We start from the raw sequence: 20,731 nt of genomic DNA, 5'->3' as shown, positions 1-20,731 counted from the left end.
CTCGTGTTTGAGTCGGAGGTGCTTAGCTGAGAGTTGACACCTACGCATCTGTTTTCCAAAGAAGTATTTTTTCCTCAGTATATTAACTGCCATGAGCTCACATTCCATTTCTAAATGTGTCTGTGATTGGCAGACGTGACAGTACCCTAAGCTGTTTTTTTTAAAAAATAAGGTAAGAAACATGAAATTAAACTCTTGGAAAAGCTTCTTGTCTCAGATATGTCTGGGGAACTGTATGGGTATTATGAGGAAGATGAGTAATGGATCAGACTGTTTTGGAGTAAACAGTACATAGCTAAGTAAAGGGTGATGTAGAATTTTTTGGATTTGGCGACGCTGTGTGATTAGCATTGTTCATTGCCCGCGTAGGATGCACAAATGAAGTGGAGCTTAATGCTGGAGCGGAGACAGGGCTATAAACAGAGCAAGCTCATTATGAGGGGTTGCTGTGCTTACAGACCTTTAGGCACTAATTCACTGAGAGAACAGCCCACCACAGCCAAATCAGTCCCTAACACTTGGAAGAGTTACTACTTGCAATCTTTTCATTCTCCCTCTCTCTCTCTCTCTCTCTCTATTCACCCCCACCCCCAACCACCTAGACTCTGTAGTCCATTTTACAACCTCAAATTCCAGCAGGCCACGCTGAAGGTGTTCAATTTACTGCAGACAGATGGAGACACTGTTCCTATGATTGCATTACAAAACCCCATACCTACAGGCTTGAGAGAGATAGAAAGTGAGAGACAGGAACTAGAAAAGTGCTCTTTCCATTAGCCTTTTAATTAGGAGGTCAAATGCCAATGAGACAGCATTCTTCACGGCAAAAAAAATATTTCACCAATCTGAAATTTCATGTCAATATTCTGTGTAGTGTATTTGGATTTTGTTTAATTTCCTTAGCTTAGTTTAATCAAAATTTCCTTTTACATTTATTTCAGCATTGCATATAATGTCCTCAAAATACAGGCTAAAAAGAAAAGGAAGAAACAAGAAAAAAAATGTGGAAAGTTACTGCCTGTTTTTGAGCTGACACGGCTTATATAGTTTTGGATTGTTATTCAGTTCCCTCCCAGGTTAGACACTGCCAGCTCCTAACCAGCCTGGGAGTGGGGATCCCTCTCTGGACACAGAGGGCTATAGCACAGCTGCAAACATATGACCTCTTTTCTCCTGATTACAAAGTCAGACATGCTGAAAAAAAAACATATATTTAACAAGAGATTTTCTATTTTACCCACTATCCCTGGAAACTTGTATTTATATTATTCTTTCTTCAATGCAAAAATGTATGCAGCTTCTGAAACTGTCAAGACCTTGTGAGTTCAAATCCTGAACACAATACTTGACACAATAATTTCAGCTGACAAATGGTTCCAATCTTTTCTTTTGAAAAGCAAAACTGAAGCTATTTTATTGACCTAGCCTTTTTTTAAATAAGTGGGTTTGTTTTGATTACAGTGTTAAAAGAGCTGCGGAGAATTGTTCATTTTTTCTATCCTTTCTCCACCATTTCAGGGCCAGATATCCTAGACGCTCACCGGCCTTCAGTCCTTACACACCATGCTGAGCAGCACTGATTCAACAGCTTTGGACATCCTGCTTAGATCTACTGAGGTGAAGACATCACAAGCCCACAACAGTAATAACACTAGTGCACCATGATCACAAATAAAGAACAAATTTAACACATGAACCCACCTGTCCCACCACAACCACTGTTAATTTTGAGGAATCTTTACTGTTGTTAAGAGCCAAGATAGATGTGATAAAACACATTCTTCACACTAATAAACACCCTTCACCTCTGTGCTTGTTACCAACAGATTTCAACAAATCTCTGCACTGGTAGATCAACAGAAATGTCCCATAACTGGATTAGGATGCCACCAAAGAACAAGTATCTTTGAAACAGCTGCAGAGGATTACTCACACATTGGTGGTGAAGATGCCATAGATGAGGTCTTGCTCAGGCAGATAGAAGGTGCTCTGGAGCTCATTATAGTAAAAGGGGATCTCTCCAGAGCGGGAGCAGTTGAGCCGGGCTTTGGTGAAGGTGGTCCAAGTGTCCTCCAGCAGGAAGCGGCCCCCGATGTCGTTCTTACACACCCGGGCCACTCGCGAGTAAACTGTCTTCCCACAGTCGTGTTCTACTGCATTCTCTCTCAAGAAGAAGAAAGTGAACAGCCCGATGTCATAAGCTGAGATGAACTGAGGCTCTAAGGAAAAAAAAATATGAGAATGAGGAATCGCAAATTGTTAATGCAGCAAATTCCAGAAGGTGAAATAAATAACAGGCAGGAGGGCAGGGGGTCCAAAAGCATCTTTTTTTCCTTTTTATTCACAGCTATTTGTACAAAACATTCTTCATTTTCTTCAGAAAAGTGTCAAATGCTCTTTTTACAAAAGTGAGTCCATCACTTTTATGTATGAAAGCAACAGATTTTCTTTTTTTTTTTTTTTTACTTTAAACCCACTGCAAGTAACGAGAGGTAAGAGCTAAGAACTGAGAGCTCTCCCTTCCTTCCCTCAATGCTCACAGCTCAAAAAGAAATTTGATATCAAACAACAACTTGCAGGTTATTTAACTGAATTAAGAAAAATCAATCAGAGAATGCTATAGGCAGTTATATGAAAAAAGTCTTTATTAAATTACAACTTATTAATTAATAAAAATGTGAGTTGACAACACTTGTGAGTTGATAACATCTGTGAAATGGCCACTGGGAGCTTTGAGAGAACATCCTTACCATTTTAAAGCTGTCTTTTTTTGCTGTATATAACTATAAGCTGGGAAATAAGGTCTCTATCTCAAACTGACTTTCATGGCCATTTTATATGACCATATCATATAGTAGGCCTGCCGCTTTTTGCTGATGGTAAAGTTTAAGAGTGTGCCTTTTATGACACTCTCCGCATGAGTCATAAGATTAAGCAACAATGAATAAAAAGTGCTGTACTCTGGGCTTAGGTGTTATAAGCCAAACGCTACATCTCCTTCCGTCCGTCATGCCTGCCTCCAGGGTCTGGTTAAACTGAGGAATTGCTAGTGATATCAACCTGCAAATAACCATAGCCATAAACACAGCTGGGCCCTTCGTAGTGCTTTAAAAGAACAGGATTACTGTAGCGGCAAGAGAAGCAGGGGAAGCTTCAATAGTTATAACTGCCTTTTGATTTGATATCTGAGGCCTAATATAAACCCCCAGCAGGTACAAGCCCCAGACAACAGCCCACCAGTCACAGCCTGAATCACTTAGACAGATGCAACATTACAGGCCTTTGTCTATGCAAGTAGCACTGTGGTGGAACTGACAGAATTTAAATGAACAGAGGCTAAGCAAAATACTCTCGTTCAGATCCTGCTGGAGACTCTTATATGCCTTAATCAATTAAAGACTAAAGAAGTATAGGTGCCATCATTTTTGTACACATTTGCTTTGTATAAACCTATCACCACACACATCATAGTCATGGTTCTGTAGAGATAGCAGTCAGAGAGCTGTGCTGAATAGCAATTGAGTCATCTATAGTCCGCGGTAATTATTACTTTGGGGTAGGGCAATGCTGAATGAATTATCCAAGCATTTCCATGTGCTGCAGTTAAAGCAAACAGGTCTTGGCAGGGTTTTTTGTGTGTCTGTACAAGTGGGAGGCACTGTTTATGTGCGCATGTCGTGTATGTGTACATGCATGTGCATGACTGTGTAGCTGTGTGGGAGTGAATATGACAAACAGTATTTCTCTACTTCCCCACTGAAAGCAAACAGATTGTCTCGTTTCCAGACTGCCGCACCACCGGGGTCCCTGAGTGTGTGCATTTCAGCTCATGCCAGAGCCGGGGGATAGCACTAAGCTAGGCTGTGTATTAAAGCTTCTGATTAACTTCAGAGAAGACGACGAATACACGGCTTCACAGGTAGTGCTGACATCACCAATCATGAGAGATTTAGGAGCCAACGCCTAGCTCAGGTTCCAGTCCCTTCCCATATCAGCACTGTATTAAAAAGCAGTCAGTCAGCACCTTATGGGATCACAGTCCAATAACAGGCCAGATGGATTTGATTCAGGACCCCCGAGGTCTGTGACGTCCTTCACTGACCCCCACCAGAGCAAGCTTATGACTAGAAATGAGATTTTAATTCACACTTTATATCCGAAGGGGCCCCTTCACTATGCATCCCTCCAGCTCAGTGAATAAGTAAGTGCATTTACTTTGGGTGTGAGTGGCGGAGAGTATACAGCAGATAGAGGCACAATCAGGTGAAATATGCAATGAAACATAAACCTGGAGGACTGCTCTTCACATCAAGGCCACTTAATGGAGTCTGCATGCTTTCAGAGCCATTCACTAATACTGTACACATTCACATACAAGCATGACCTGTATGTATTAAATGTGTTTCAATTCTGACAACTTTGCACTATATTCTTACACTAAATACTGCATTTCAGTCTTTCTAGAGCCTGGGTGTTTGTAAGGAATCTTGTAATGTGTTTGTAAGATATCAGATTCTAATTACCATGCAGTAGCTCAATTTTTTTTTATTCTGCAGCTCCACGATGTATGGCAGCCTGCAGCTATGGTGTGTAGACTGCAAGGTCCACACTTTCCAGTGCCATCTAGGTATTAATGGCAGTTTTGACAAGGAATTAAATAGATATAGGACACCTAGCCTTTTTAGGTTGGATTCTGACTCTTATTAAATTTTAACAATGGCTCTGTGTCCATCAAAGTGTCATCCTTGGTATGAAGAGCAGGTTTTGCAGATAAAGTTCTCCTTTCAAACTGTTGTTAAAATCTCTTATTGAATGTCGTAAGTCTTTTGCCCCCAGAGATATTTAGACACCTGACACAGCAAGAGGATAAAAAGCATGAGGAATGACATTATTCCCAAGGTGGCACTGTCACAAATATTTACACTTCTGACACTTCTTCTGTTATTACAGCAATGTAGACTGTCACAGAAGACAGACCGACAGAGACAGACTGGTAAATATATAGTTATAGATAGAGAAATATGTAGGTAGATATATATTGATTATTTTATGGAGTATTTACTCAAAAGAAAACTGCTTTGTATGATCCACTTGTAACAGCGCAATACATAGCAACACACAAGCACCTTGTCTATGTCACTGCAGCGCTGGGAACCACCACCCAAATCATACCTGCTCTGTGGTGGTCCTGTGGGGGTCCTGACCACTGAAAAACAGGGTGTAAGGGGATAAACAAAGCATTCAAACAACAGATGGACTACAGTCTGTACTTGCAGAACTACAAAGTGCTCTTGTGGACAGTGGAGCTGATAAAATTTACAATAAGTGTATATGAAAATTAATGCACAAATAAATAAATAATCAACCATTGATGTTAACTCTACTTATGACTCCAGCCAGCCCCCACCACCTTCCCTCACAAATCTCATTCTCTACCTCCCTCTCTCTCCTGTTCTCTTTCTCACCAGCTCCTTCAGATGTTCCGAGCCCACTGTGGAGTGTTAGGTGGGTGGCTTGTCTCTGGTGGAGTGGAGCATTGCAGCAGCAATTTCACCCTCTCCCTGCTGCGAGGAATAATTACACCACTGGCTGGCCGAGCACAGCGTTCCACCCCACTCATGCGCTATATTCCTGGCCTGCGGAGCTGAATTATCACTCCAGCTCCGGAAGCTTCTCCCCGCTCTTTTCTGTCAGTGTCAAGAAGTATATTGTGATGGGGAATGGGTGCAGCATCAGCAGCCTGGAGTTTATTGACACCTCTTGACTCTTTCAGGAGGTTCACTGAGTCTCGTGTGCTCGCGCATGGCTGTCGTTTCCCCTGCCTGACCTGGATTACTGTGAAAAGCTTCTGTTGATGCCAGAGAAATGATTGTGGTGATGTGGATTTGCAGCTCCTAGCATAGAAAGGGCTGCCGCTCTATAAGGAAGGGTGAGCTTTAACGACATGAGACACTGGAGAATTATTACCACTAATTATATCATCATGTAACATCTAGAGGTCCAAAAAAATTATGCTATATATAACATCACATTAATATATAATAATTGGTTTGGATAATACTAGAAATAATAAGAAAAGTCACAACCATTAAAGGCAGAGTTGGCATGTTCATGTCCAGAAAGTAAAAATATTTCCTTGAATTTTGCCAAGAATTTAGAATGACACACTGGAGTGTTACGTTTACTTTTGCCAAATCTAATTAGAGGTTAGACCAAGAACAAATCCAAGCCAAAGCAGCAGAGAATAATTCAAAATTAAATTATAGTAGACCATTCTATTTGAAATTTAAACCGTTAATAATCACTGAAAATGATTAAGATTTTATTCTGTTTTAATATGTTCTTGACATCCAATAATTTTAGTAAAATAAAAAAAAATGGAAAAGTTAATTTACCACCAACAGCAGGTAAGGAGCCTTGCTCTTAACTGGTCTTGAGAAGAATTTAAGCATCCTTATTAAGCCAGGATCAAGACTAACGTGAAGTAAACGTAATATTGAGGCCAAGACAAGTCTGACACCATTAATTTGCAGACTGAACTCAATTACTACAACACAGTGGGAGGTTTTTAATCACACCAGCATATTTGACTCCATCAGATTCTCAATTCTAGATATTGCGATAAAGCTATAAGCAAATTGACTTACTCAGACATCTAAAAAGTATTCCAGAATAAAGCGCCCATACCGTTGAGCCATTTGGAGTTGTACTGGGCGGTCCTAAGAGGTGGCATTCCACCCAGGCTGCGGTAAATGACTGGGTCCCGACCGGAGAAGTCGATGACGGTGGCAGCGTACAGCTCTCCACTCTCTGTGACCACTGCTGTCGAGTTATGGCGGGGATCGTAGGGGCATCGGGCCACTCCATTCACTCTCTCCAATACACTGCTCATGTTTCCCACCTGAAAGAGGAGACGGATCAAAAGAAAAGATGGCAAGAGATTTATTACAAGTTGAAGGACATGAGGAAAAAGCTAGAAGAACATTAAAAACATGTATCTTCTTTTTTAACAAGGACACAAAGTGTTACTGACATGAAGCACAAAAGCACCCCCTTGTGAGTCAGGAGTCAATTCCATGTGGTGTTTTATATCTTAAAATGGCCCCAAAACTGAAAGAATCAAACAATATTTATTAGTGTGTGGATTTTATCTTTTGGGCCCTGAATGAACCAGTTCATGCACAGAGCAGGTCCCCCACATGGCAGTGGCCATGTTTAAAAGAGGTTGTAAGTTAAGAATCACAGGCACATTCAGCCCTTTGGGTATCGGTGTACTGGCTGTATATTAACATAGAGAAAAACCACTGGAGAGAATGACTGATTACTCCTTAAACTAATCCCAGGGTCATTATCATCACTTCTTACCTCTCTGGTGATGCACAGAGGCTGAAAGGCATTGGTACCACAGGTCATCACCTCTGTCTTGTTGACCAGTAGAACGCGAATGTAGTTTTGACACTCTACCTGCAAATGAAGTATTAGTTTTAGTGTAATGCAACAATAACCCTAACAGGGATGTGGGAAGGTATATATAAGTGAAATACATGCAAAAAGAATTATTTCATTTGTTCTGTTATATCTCAATGTGTTATGTTAAGCAATATAGAAATATACAAGTTACACATTAAAGCACCTATCTTGTAATTTTCCGGCTCACTGTAGTAAAAATACAATGTGGATTTTAAAGTGGTGCATGACTTCTTACTATTAAATAATGTACTTAAAACATATTTTTTTAGCAGTTAAACATGTCCAGCATCCTCAACAGAGGTATTGTCCCAATCTGAAAAGTCATTACCAAGTAACTTACTAGATCATTGTAATTAATGTATAGGTTAATAGTAAGTGCCCCCAGGTCAGGCATATGAAGAGATGTGAAGATTTCCTTCACTTTGGTTAAGCATGCATGGAGAATAAGAGAGGCTGTACTTCAAACAGACAGAGAGAAAGAGGGAGAGAGGGAGGGATGTCTGAAGCACTCTGCATAGATATCAGAGCGTCTCGGAGAGTGTGGCGCATGGCATACATTAGCAGTGAGGAAATTGACAGTGGTTTGTGCTCTCCACTTTAGATGAGAGCGGCTGCCATGTTGTTTTATATTTCATCAATTACTGAACAAGCGATTGGCACATCAGTGCTGACAGAGGGGAAGGCCAGCTTTTGGAGGAACTGAGCGAATTACTATAAACACTTCCATAATGAAAAGGCCAGGTCATTTGGTTTCTTCATGTTTCTGTCAATAACTATAAAATGTTACATGAAAAAAAAGGTGCTTCCCTTTTTCCCCCCGAAGCTATGTTAAATTTGTTAATCCTAAATTATATCTCTCAAATCAAAGACCATATGAGGTCAGATGTGTATGGAGCCCCTATGATGTTGGTTTTAATAAGATGTGACCACAAAATAATACACTGAGGCCACAAATATGTATTATAGTATGGTTTCAAATATTATTTTGTGTTCATGTCTCATTAAAACAACCACTGGGTCACGTGAGGGTCTACATAGGTTTGAAGGTCTAGGTTTCACACAAGATTGCTTTTCTTGCCTGTTATCTCTTTTTAGACTTGAAGACTTGTCTGAAATTCTAAGGAGAGATGCATTTTATTTCCATCATAAAACACAGCGCTGTTTCAGTTAACATGCTCCTAAGTCCTGATGTAAGATAATAGTCTCCTTTTATGTTTTTGGAGAAGCACTACTCACAACAAACCAGGCTGTGTATCAATCACTAAGTACACAGCAGCCAGTGTCCTGCAACAAGCCCAAACAACGCTCTCTCCTTCAGCCAATCGGCTGCCAGCTTTCTTGAAAGAAATGTTGCTATTCAGCTGTGAAAGTGGGGGCTCAAAGTTACCTCTGTCTTCCCTTTGCTTTGACAGGACCTCCTGGTGTCTTCGTCTGGGCCCCATTCCGTCGCCTAGGAAACCAGAATAAACGTTGGAAAGTGACTTGCAGTATTCACTGCTGTCCAGCAGAGGTTTAGCACATAGCAGGTTAAACAACAGCAACACTGCACTTAGCCAGATGTATGAAAAGACATAAACCTGACAGAGCTTTGTTTACTGTGTAAACAGTGTAATAAGAGAGGCTGCGGTTGGAATGGATGAGGTAAAGAAACAGTTGGAAGACGCAAGTGAATTTGCATGTAAATGCCGTCACCTAGTTTCATTCAGGCGAGGAAACCTAGTCCCTCTTCCTTTCACCAGCTTCAGCGTCTCCATTTTCCTTGGCCCAATTATAACCCTTAGGGTTACCTACTCTATCTATTGTTCATTTATAAAGGAAACTAACATTCCTGGCCAGATGCTGTCCAAATTCATGCACCCATAAAAACAATTCTACTGTATAAGTCATTGTCAGAACAAAATACTCCATATATTATCTTAATCATAACAGCTACTTTACAGCTACTTTACAGGTGAAAGAAAATATATTTCTTAACTCTCAAGAGAAGCCGAAGTAAAAACTTTATTCCATGTCATTTCGGAAAATTACTCTGGTCTATTTACTTACAAAATGTAACACAAATGTGCATCTGTTTACTTCAAATTGACTGAACCAATGAATAAAACATTTAAAACATATTGTGGTTAGGTTATAATGTTTAAATCTGAGGGCTTTGGAAATAACAAAAGGCAGTACACCACAAACAATCAAACACTCCTAGAACCTGGTCCACAACGATCAGTCAAACGAGGTCAGAAACCGAGTAAATCTGGGGATTTATAACAATGTCTTAGTGCTGGGTGGACTCCTGGTTCGCACCAAAAATTTTTTTTTTTAATTATATGAATTTTTTTATATACTGGTCACACCAGTACAAATAACTTAACCATGTCCCGAACGCAACGCGGCGGTCTAATGTCTAATGTTGGTGATTTGTTTAATATAATGGCATTTTCAGTGCTGAGTACAATGCAAAAATGTCAATTTTATGAAATACACATTAAAGAATAGGGAAATGTTGATTTCCCTAAGGCAGGGGTCGGCAACCCGCGGCTCTTTGATCCCTCTGATGCGGCTCAGCTTTTGAAAATAATTACTGAGCATTTAATTAAAATGTATTTTATTTTAGTTTGTTCATTTTCAAAATGTAATTCTATGAAGATTATGGCGATCTTGTAACATCTAAAATATTTTCATTCATTCATTCATTATCTGTAAGCGCTTATCCAGTTCAGGGTCGCGGTGGGTCCAGAGCCTACCTAGAATCATTGGGCGCAAGGCAGGAATACACCCTGGAGGGGGCGCCAGTCCTTCACAGGGCAACACAGACACACACACACACACACACACACACACACACACACACACTCACACCTACAGACACTTTTGAGTCGCCAATCCACCTACCAACGTGTGTTTTTGGACTGTGGGAGGAAACCGGAGCACCCAGAGGAATCCCACGCAGACACGGGGAGAACACACCAACTCCTCACAGACAGTCATCCGGAGCGGGAATCGAACCCACAACCTCCAGGCCCCTGGAGCTGTGTGACTGCGACACTACCTGCTGCGCCACTGTGCCACCCATCTAAAATATTTTAATATTTAAAATATTTTGTTGCTCTTAATACATGTCACAACTTCCAACGTGCGACACCCGCCAGTGTGCGGTTTCTTGAACTTTTTGACAGCTGACTGCACGTTGCCAGTAAAAGGATGATGTTTTTTTTTTCCATTACTACAAGGACTCAAATAGACATTAAGTATTTTACTTAACCGTCAACCCAACGTCTTTTTTTCTGAGTTAAAAATGTTTTGTTGCATGCAGAAATGTTATTTCATTTTTCTGCAGTCGTTCAGTAATAAATAATAACACATAAATGTAACACAGTATAGTTTGTTTATACAAAGCACAAAGGCAAAAGAAACCCCTGTTATATGCAGTGTTATTTCATGTAAATTTTCAAAAGGATTTTGTGGCTCAGTGTTTTCTTTACTGTGTGAAACGGGTCCAAATGGCTCTTTGAGTGGTAAAGCCCTAATGACACAGCTGAGAATATAAAGACGTACTTATTGATCAAAGAACATACTATTCTCAGAATAGTGGAATGGCTAAACCAGAGCCAAGACCTCAACATTGTTGAATATGTCTGGGATCAGCATAAAACCACGAGAAGGGGAAAAAAAAATAAATAAATCAACCAACTTCTAAACTGGAGGTATGCACAAATGAAAAACTGTAGGCAAGAAAAAAAAGGAAGCTTTAATAAAGACTTGAGTATTGATAATGAAAATGAGTTTAGGCTTCTGTGCAATTTGCTTTGTTATCTTTTCTGCAATCATGACATAAATAAATGCTTATGTTAAAACCTATTGTCTTCATCTCTTTCAGAGACACTGCCCTCGCAATCTCCTGGGTATCAGCTCTTGGTTTGGTCTGTCTCTCCTAAAAATAGCCCTTTTCTGCTTGGCCCAGTGTGTTTGTGTGTGTGTGTAAGAAGGGACAGAGCGAAAAGTTGGCATGGACCATTCGTAAGAAACTCTTGTGTGTTCCTCGCCATCCGCTCCCTTTGTATTCTACTCTCCTTGTCTCTATTCTCAGCTGGGCAGGGTGTTCACTATTCCGACTCGCTCTACTTAAGGGGCTGTTTGAGCTCTGTAGATAGAGCCGAAAGGTTTAGTTGTCCACAACACTTGCCCACCATGTTTTGTCTTGCTGTGGGTCATTCTGGCCTGAGCAGAAGCATCCATGTAAATGCAATACACGAAAAAGCAGACCCAGAAAATAGGTTTGAGAGTCGAGTTGGGGGAACGGACTCGGTGCTGGTGTGCTGTACAGAGAGGACCCTTTGTCGTTATCAGGGAAAAGTGTAGTCATTTTAAAGTCCTCACAAGGCAGTAGGCAACCAATTAGGGCTGGTAATAAAGCTATATTTATCTGTGATATGATTTGATTAACACGAGTGATCCCATATGGTCCGCACAGAGAGAGGCAGCACTGGAAAGACTAAGGTGAACAGAGTCCAGGCACTTCAAACTACAACAACAGAGCAAGAGGCTCTTCAAAACCTGCCGTGTCCCTGATGGTCTCTCATTCAGCAATAACGTCATAGCTCCAGTGTTTCAATGAGACTGTGACTTATGCTTTCCACCTCCCTCCTACTGCCTCTCTCCGCCCCAGCTGTCAGGTACGGAGGAGCGATGCCATGCCCAATAGACCCCACCACTCAGACAAACTGAAAAGCTGCATTTTTCAACATGCTGTGTGTGTGTGAGGATGAAATGGGGCGGGGGGAGTTGTTTGTGACGAATGCCTTTGCGGTGAGTCATAGCTCGGGTCATTACCATCTTGTGTGTGAAGCCGTTTGCAGAAGAATCCGTGAGCTTAACCCTGACCTTAGCCACGGCGGTCCCCCTCTTCTCACCACACTGGAACAATGCCAGGCCTCCACTGCCATTCGCAGAGCTCATTCTAAGAAGTGGGCCTGTGAAAAGCCATGTTTGGTGAGGGCCACAATGCCCTGCCTGGGACTTTGCCACCCTTGGGGGAACTAACGTCCACATGGCAGCCAAGCGCCAATGCTGGCTTTTCAATGGGGGGGTGGATGAACTCCCTGAATGGTAAATTCCTCCTGACAAGCGTTTCATTCGGAAGAAAAACAGTCTGATGAGGTAATGTAGATCAAGAGCGCATACCTATAATTATGTAATTGCCTATTCACTAAGAAATGCTGGTAATTAAGGCCTCTGCGGAAACACTCGATGTGGGTTTGATTTTGAACTTGTTGCTTTTATTTGCTACCTACAACACAATTTGAGCCTAAAATCATAAACAACAGTTAAATCTGGTGAACAGTTAGATTTCACAGTTCCTGTGGATTGAAAATGTCAACCAAAAGACAGGGTTTCAATTCTGGAATATTATGTGGATTATAGGTAATATTATGTTTAATGTAATATTATGCTAATTCCAAAATTATTATTATTACTATTATTATTATCCAAATTCAGTGTCAAACCACTGAAAAATTGTGATGCACATAATGTATTATGACTGTATTTCCCAATCGGAAACGCAGCTTTTAGATTTCTGTATTTAAGACTTATTGTCTAGATATATAACATCCCCATTAGAAAAATTTTAATCTGTCACAGTAAAAACAGTGTGGCACAGTAATATTCATAACAGCTGAAACTGCAGGCAGGAGTTTTGGAGGTTGGAGAGCTGCAGTAGATGAAGACAGACAGTAAATGACAGCTGAGTTTATTAAGACAGTGCTCTCTGATGCAGCTCTGAAACATAATTTCACTTAGGGAAGTGTGTGTGTGGTGTGTGTGTGTGTGTGTATGCACCCGCATACAGTCTCAGCCAGCAATTGTCCTCGCAACTGTGTGTGAAATCCCTTTTCACAAACTTTTTCAGCTTCAGAAACGTTGGTCACAATAAGTGCTCTGACTGTGGTGAGCAGTAATAAAGGATGTCATGAATTTGTAATGCAAGGATAAAATACTCAGCAATTATTTATACGTTAGAGAGACACTGATGATGTGTTAAAAACGGAATTAAATTCAGTGTTGAATAATAAGGAAATGCTAATGTGCACAGCAGCGTGAGCAGGACGGCTGAGAGTGACACATTTTCACTTGCGGTGTGCTATTGCTGACAAGGCCATTGTTTCTGTCAGACATGACAAATATCAGGTGTGACAACTAATTATGATCCATGAATATGGGAAGTGAGGAACGCATCACGGGACGCTGCCCGGCGTCCCCTGGGCACCTCCTAGCACCTGCTGCTTGTCACTGTCAAGGTATATTCTGTTAGACAGTTCAACATGAGGAACTGGTTAAGCACATTCCGAATGAACATCATACAGAAACCAGCAAAGAGAAACTAGGCAAGCCTAATTTAGCCAGACCGCCATTAACCATATAGCCGTTGTCACAGAGGTGTTTTTGGCATTTCAAAAACAGGAAAGCTCAAAATACATACCTTTGTCTTTGGAAGGTCTGGAGAAGCTTTGGTGCTTCATATCAATGTCTTTGTTTACATGTGGTTTGTATTATGTGATTGTGTTGTACAGAAAATATGGAGGACTAATAAATATAGAAATGAAAAAAGGAGTTTTGTTCAAGTTTTGTTTGGTTATATATATATATATATATATATATATATATATATATATATATATATATATATATAAAATATTAAGAATTACAATTACTTATTTATTCAATGTAACTGGTTAAAGTATGTGAAATTTAATGTGGCTGTGCGGTTATATAGAATTTTATGAACACACTAAAGCCACAAAAGGTCTCCCCACCACTTCCCTTTACAATATTTCAGTCACACACTCAAGTGAAATAAGACACATTCAGCAGTCCTCCCCTCTCTGTGAGAAATAAAAAGTATTATTGAATATTATATGATTCATATATATGATATTATATGAATTCCGAGCTGTCCTGCTGAGCCTGTGAACTAACCAACCAATGGTGTCACGCCAAACACAGCCCCAGAAACACACACAAATGGAGTGAGTTCCTGTCTTATTTCCTATTATTCAGCCACGGTTCACACTGAAGAACCTACTGTTCTTTGGTTCCAGCTGGGAATGAATTTTTCTGGTTCACAAACCAGTTTATGTTGGTGGAAATGCACCGAATGGTTCCAAATTCAGTTAACAAACTGGAATGTGAAATATGGTTGAACTAACAACAGACGGTGTAGTAACGGCACCTTAAGTTGGCTCTGTGAAATATATCTGAACTAACAGTTCCTACATTACAATATATCATTGCTGTCCACAGAAAAACATGGATCTCCAAAATAGCAACATTACAGGAGAAGGACAAGTCTTCTTCACTTTCATTCATGTATTCATTCATTTTCTGTAAGCACTTGTCCAGTTCAAGGCTGCGGTGGGTCTGGAGCCTACTTGGAATGCCTGGGCGCAAGGCGGGAACACACCCTAGAAGGGGTTCCAGTTCTTTGCAGGGTGACACACACTCACACCTATGGACGCATTTGAGCCGCCAATCCACCTACCAACATGTGTTTTTGGACCATGGGAGGAAACCGGAGCACCCGATGGAAACCCACACAGACACAGGGAGAACACACCAAATTCCTCACAGTCAGTAACCTGGAGCAGGACTTGAACCCACAACCCTAGGACACTGTGTGACAATGAAACCCACGCAGACACAGGGAGTAGTCTTTACTTTCAATGGAAGCCAATTTAAAAAGATTTTATTCCAAATAATTTTGGAGTATTTCTATTGGTACATTCATCATGGAATTTTCACACAGTGTGAAGGACAGCTGCTGTGTTCAAGTAAACTAAACGTCAATAAAAATGGACATACGTTTTTTTTTGAACAGCGACAGTATGTAAAATTAAATTTTTAATAAGAGTGAATTTGTAATGGTGGAGGAGATTCAAAGCCCACAGTATGAAAATCCTTTGTTGTTTTATCCCCAATATTCTATTGCTTCTATTAATTTGAAAATACATAATGGGAAAAATAAAGAACAACATTACTGCTGATTATGCCTTCAAAATACGAGCTCTAAAAAACATAACTAATTTCAAACCAATTTTCATATAAATATCCCACTGAGTTTAAAGTAACAACATTGATAATGTATCTGGCAGCTTGCAGACTCAAAGGAAAATAATATCTACTGCACTGTCCGTTTCTTTCTAGACTTGTTATTGTATTTCTCAGTGCCATCTGGCAGAACAAGAACATCTCTCCTTCCCTGCCCTACTCAGTGTAAGCATTTCTCATTTACACACAGGATATTTTCCCACAAAAACACCCCTCAAGTTCAACTGGTCTAGAGAGCAGCTTCTCATTTGCATACTAAGTTGTGCTTGGTCTGATTAAGGTGCATAAGCTCCACCCCATTTCTGCCTGCAGTAGGGGGGCTATCCATCTAAGTGGCGGAGCTTGAAGGTCTGCAGGCTTCAATGGGCCGCCCCGGACACCGCCTGGCTCTGTCCTTTAACAGTTCTCCATTCAGCCGGACTGGTCCCTGCACTCAGCACCGCCCTGAAGGATGTGACAGGACTTCCAATGCCTCTGCCTCATTGTCCTGCAACACTGATGCCTACACAAGGGGGCGCAGATACGCACTCAAGCATGCTAAACTCCCCCAGCACACACTCATCCCCCAATTCTCAACACACCCCTCAGCACACACACACACACACACACACACACACACACTACTACCTCTCTCCTCATTCCAGCATAGCCCTTTGCGCTGGCTATAGCCAATGACTGCTCTGAAAAATGGAGTCAGTGTAGCGTGGAGATGCGTGCCCTTTTAGCAGAACTGAATGAAGGGAACTACATTGTATTGTGTTGAGCACAGCGAGTGTGTGAATGTGAAGAAGGAAATGGGTAATCATCTGAAGCTGCACAGCTGGGCTGAAAGCAAGCATTTACTTTGGGTTTGAGAGAGAGAGAGAAGGGAAAGAGAAAGAGAGAGAGGGATTTGTGTATTTTTACTTTCACAACCACAGATTCTCCTAAACTGACCAATGTTGAGGCACTCTCAAAACTAAACTATGATTCTTCAAGAGGGCAAATCTACTGGAGAGGGAAAACACATTCTTAACTTTGAGAAAATGTCTACTTGCCCCTCAAACTATGCAAAACCAAAGATAAAAAAAAAATCAAATTTGATATATCAATATATAAAAATACATATCTCTGCAACAAACACAAAATCATATTTTTCTAACATTGTCACGAACAGACAGAGAGCCGACAATTGCGGATCACAAATAGAGTTTTATTAAACGAGTCCAAAAGCGAAGTCAAAAAACAAGCAAAGGGTCCAACAGAGAGCAGACAGTACCTCAGGGATGTAACAGATAGCGTAGTTGAAAACAGGCAGGGTCCAGAACCAGAGAGGATCAACAATACTGAAAGGACGAGGCAAAAGACGTAAACCGAAAAGACAGACGAGGAGTAGGCAACAGGATAGCAAGATAACTCAGATAATAGAGACCGCTTTGTATGCAGGGAAATAACCACAGCAATACTCAGCAAGGACTGGGAAAATGACTGAGGTTTATATAAGGAGACAAACAGGTGTGCATGATTAGAATTCAGGTGAATGGGACTGGTGTGGAGTCACGTGATCGTCTGGAGCATTATGGGATATGGAGCCCTGAGAAGCGGGCGTGACAAACATCGTTCATGTACAGACACCGGTAGAGTATTTCTTTACAGTAGTGGTGACAGGAACACACACACTCGCACCACGGTCCAAAGGGTGAATTAGTGGTCAATCTAAACAGCCTGATTTAGGTTCTGTTTGGCTGTGTTACTCCCAGCATGTACTTCTCAGTGAACATGTTTAAAAAATTATTTAAACTTTAAATAAAAAAATGTCAAAAAATATCATATTTCTATAAAACAATGTTTTAACTTTGTGACAAATATGTGCAAATATAACCTTCAGCTATGTCCTTCCTATTACCATAGGATTGAAAAATATTTGAACAAATAGGTAGAATAGAAACCTTTATATCAAAAGCACCCTGATTAAATTCCACTACAAATACAATGACTGATAGGTAGACATTTTTAATAACTTAAGAAGAATAACTCTGTCAGCTTGCATTTCATTTCGTAACATGTACTAATCATAGTTGTATATCAAATAGTTTTACACACACACACAAATATATAGGGTTACAAGGAATCCCTGGGCACAAGGCAGGAACACATCCTGGAGGGGGCGCAAATCCTTCTTAAGACGACCCATACACTCACACACATCTATGACCTATGGACACTTGAGTTGCCAATCCACCAACATGTGTTTTTGAACTGTGGGAGGAGACCGAAGTCCTCCGGCTTTTGACTCACCCTGTATATCCAAATTGGCTGATTATGTAGCTATATTTTCTCCTAGCTGTTGATATGCTACCTTCCAAATGATCACAGACACAGTGCAAGCTCAAATAAACAAATATTACCTACTGCTGCCCTCGAGAGAAAAGGGGACTTAAAATATTCCGATATTAGATACAACTGTTTTATTCACGTCCCATTAATGTATTAAACAAATACTCACAATTGCCCTCAAAAGGTGTTTTGAAAGTGTATAACGACAACAACAACTGAACTGAGTTAAGGGAGGGAGAGAGAGAGCAGAACAGAGTGAGAGACTGAAAGAGTGAGAGATCATGCCTGAGCAATGCTTCTGTCTACACTTCTACATCATGGTTGTAACAGTGTGACAGCATTTCCCCACAGGGTTTAAAAGCACATCATGCCTGGGACCCAGTGTGCATGTGGATATGAGTGATGGCTTTAATTTGAGAAAGGCCCATGAGTGAGCACAACTGCCTCAGTGCACTGACAGCTTTCTGAGCAGTGAGCAATGTCTCTTACTGTACTGTGGCTATACATTTCCTCAGTCCAAAAAAACCCCTCTCCCATCTCCTCAGAACGTAAAGAGTCCGGCCTCATTACACGGACCAGACGCAGCTTATAAGTAAAAGTTAAATACATCTGTTTGCGCGGGCTGGGACAAATTTTCAATAAAAGCCTTGGAAAAACCAACAGCCACCAGTCTGTCGTCTAGTGCTCTTATAGTCTTTGACTCTTTCCGGTGTCTGGAGGCTATATAATAACCACCCAGTGACAAAGACCACATCAATAATTAAATCTGCGCAAATTGCAGAGGGGAATTAATCACCAGTTGGCTGAATGAAATCAGCCCCAGCTCATCAGACTCTGAGGTCAGAGAGCTGAAATTTGGACCGCAGGCGACCGGTGGGTGAGAATATCAAACCGCATCCGTTTAATGCGGCCGCTTTTTCATTTTGATGGTCTGTCCAAATCGTGCTGCACCTCCTGCTCTCCCCTCCAGCTCTGAGATATGAGAGGAATCATGGGGCACTGAGCAGCTACGTGATCCTATAAACCGTTACAAGATCACTCTAATAAATGAGCACGGCAGCCGTCGCACTCACGCTCCAGTCCAATATCTTTCAGCCGGATGTTGTTTGTGGCGACAACAAAGTATACGGGAAAGCAGAGCATACATCAAACCAAAACAGATTCCACACAGCTCCCATGTCCGAAGACTCCCCCATTGACATTCGTTGCGGTCCGAGACTTCCTGTTTTAATGGACACAGCTGAATAGGGCAGTCACCTCTTGACCACAGGGGCCTCTGTCCGAACAGCTGTAACAATGTCTTCCCAACGCAGTGAAAAACGAGCAACATTGCTGCATTTCCTATTGACTTGGAGCACTTTGTCAAAGGAAACATTGTGACTTGGTAACTGCCACTATAATTTGGCTATCAATCCCTGCCAGACTGACTAATGATTTATAGCAGACCTTTCAAGGTGCTGACAGCAAACTGGTGAAAGTCCGTTGCTTCGGCTCACTGAGCATATTTGACTCATGGATGGCTCTGGAAACTCTTCCGCACAATAGAAACAGAAAAATGAATAAGTAGTAGCAGGCAATGGAAAACAAGTGGCTTGGAAATTTGACTTTTGATTTCAATTGTGACGTTGATCGCTATAGTCCAGAGCACAACGAATTTCCAGAAATGCCTCAGCTTTCAGAGCACCACACCAAGTCTATAACCTGGACCCTGAGTGAAAACAGAAGAAGAACCAGACGACCAGAGGGAATTTACCTTTCTATGAGCATGAAACTTCTACAGATAATACATCATGCAGGTTTTGTAAGTCCGAGGCACTTTACACTAAGGGACAGATGCAATAAAGATGTATCAAAGCTACATTCACACGGGAATTTTTCTTCTTGTGACACATGTCATTCCTGTGTCTGGGTGTGTGTATATATATATATATATATGAATTTCATTTGTTTCATTCATTAAACCTTATGCAATTGGGTTGGTCACTTTTTCACATTAAGTTGCAAATTAAAAGTAGCGTCCAATCGCATTTCTGCCAAATATTTTGTGCCAAAAACAACTTCATGCGCAAAACTGAAATACCAGTCACCCATTTAAAAGGGTTCAGTGTTTATATTTTCTATCTGTGCTTTAAGAAGAAAACTGGATTTGAAAATCTGCCAGTTTCACTTGCTGGTAGGCAAACAGCTTGTAAAGGCTATTTACAAGCACTTTAATCCCAACAGCCAGGACAAAAGACAAAACCGTGCCAGTTATTTAACTGTGCCGAGTCAATTATTACACCAGCTGAAGACTTTTTTTAAAATTTTTTGTTAAATTGTGAAGCAGCAGAATTAGTTATATATATACACACAAATAAACATGTTATATATATATATATATATATATATATATATATATATATATATATATATATATATATAAATACATGGCTGAACAATTTATGAAAAGTGTGTATATTTTCCAACCAGTATTGCAATTAAGATTTAAATCACAATTTATTTCTTACACACATTTACATCCAGGCATGATTTTCATAAGAAAAATATAATCTGGCTTTAAACACTGATTTTAAACACTGAATGTAGAGTGTCAGGCTTTTATTTAATTGTAGTTATGTACATTGCACAGCATTTTTCTGTGTTTAATTGCTCTAAATACGTTCTAAATAAGATGATTTGTCTGTTTGTTGATAAAGCAGGTCAGAACTAAAATTGCAGCTCCTGTCATTTGACAACTGCACTCAAAACATGATTTCAATATAAAATGATTACACTTTTAGATTAAACTTGCATTGGTGGAGAAGTAGAAAGGCAATTCAGTGCATATTGATTTATAGCAACATGCAAT

The 20,731-nt window shown here is 40.6% G+C and overlaps 1 protein-coding gene across 6 annotated transcripts in view; it reads right to left on the bottom strand.

The window, feature by feature from the left end:
- The window catches only part of sema5ba (sema domain, seven thrombospondin repeats (type 1 and type 1-like), transmembrane domain (TM) and short cytoplasmic domain, (semaphorin) 5Ba), a 208,813-nt gene that overhangs the window by 87,745 nt on the left and 100,337 nt on the right, over positions 1–20,731 (bottom strand). For all 6 annotated transcript variants that reach the window (XR_010804681.1, XM_066686852.1, XM_066686849.1 and 3 more), the window contains 4 exons: positions 8,858–8,920; positions 7,366–7,464; positions 6,688–6,901; positions 1,934–2,219 (listed from right to left, as the gene is read on the bottom strand). Coding sequence is in view for 5 of the 6 variants with exons in the window: in XM_066686852.1 (XP_066542949.1) it covers positions 1,934–2,219; positions 6,688–6,901; positions 7,366–7,464; positions 8,858–8,920 (662 nt within the window). In the remaining variant the exon portion in view is untranslated. The remainder of the gene's footprint in view (positions 1–1,933; positions 2,220–6,687; positions 6,902–7,365; positions 7,465–8,857; positions 8,921–20,731) is intronic.

The sequence above is a fragment of the Hoplias malabaricus genome, chromosome 12 (genome assembly GCF_029633855.1).
Source record: "Hoplias malabaricus isolate fHopMal1 chromosome 12, fHopMal1.hap1, whole genome shotgun sequence".
NCBI lineage: Eukaryota > Metazoa > Chordata > Actinopteri > Characiformes > Erythrinidae > Hoplias > Hoplias malabaricus.
This window is presented reverse-complemented; position numbering and strand designations above follow the sequence as displayed.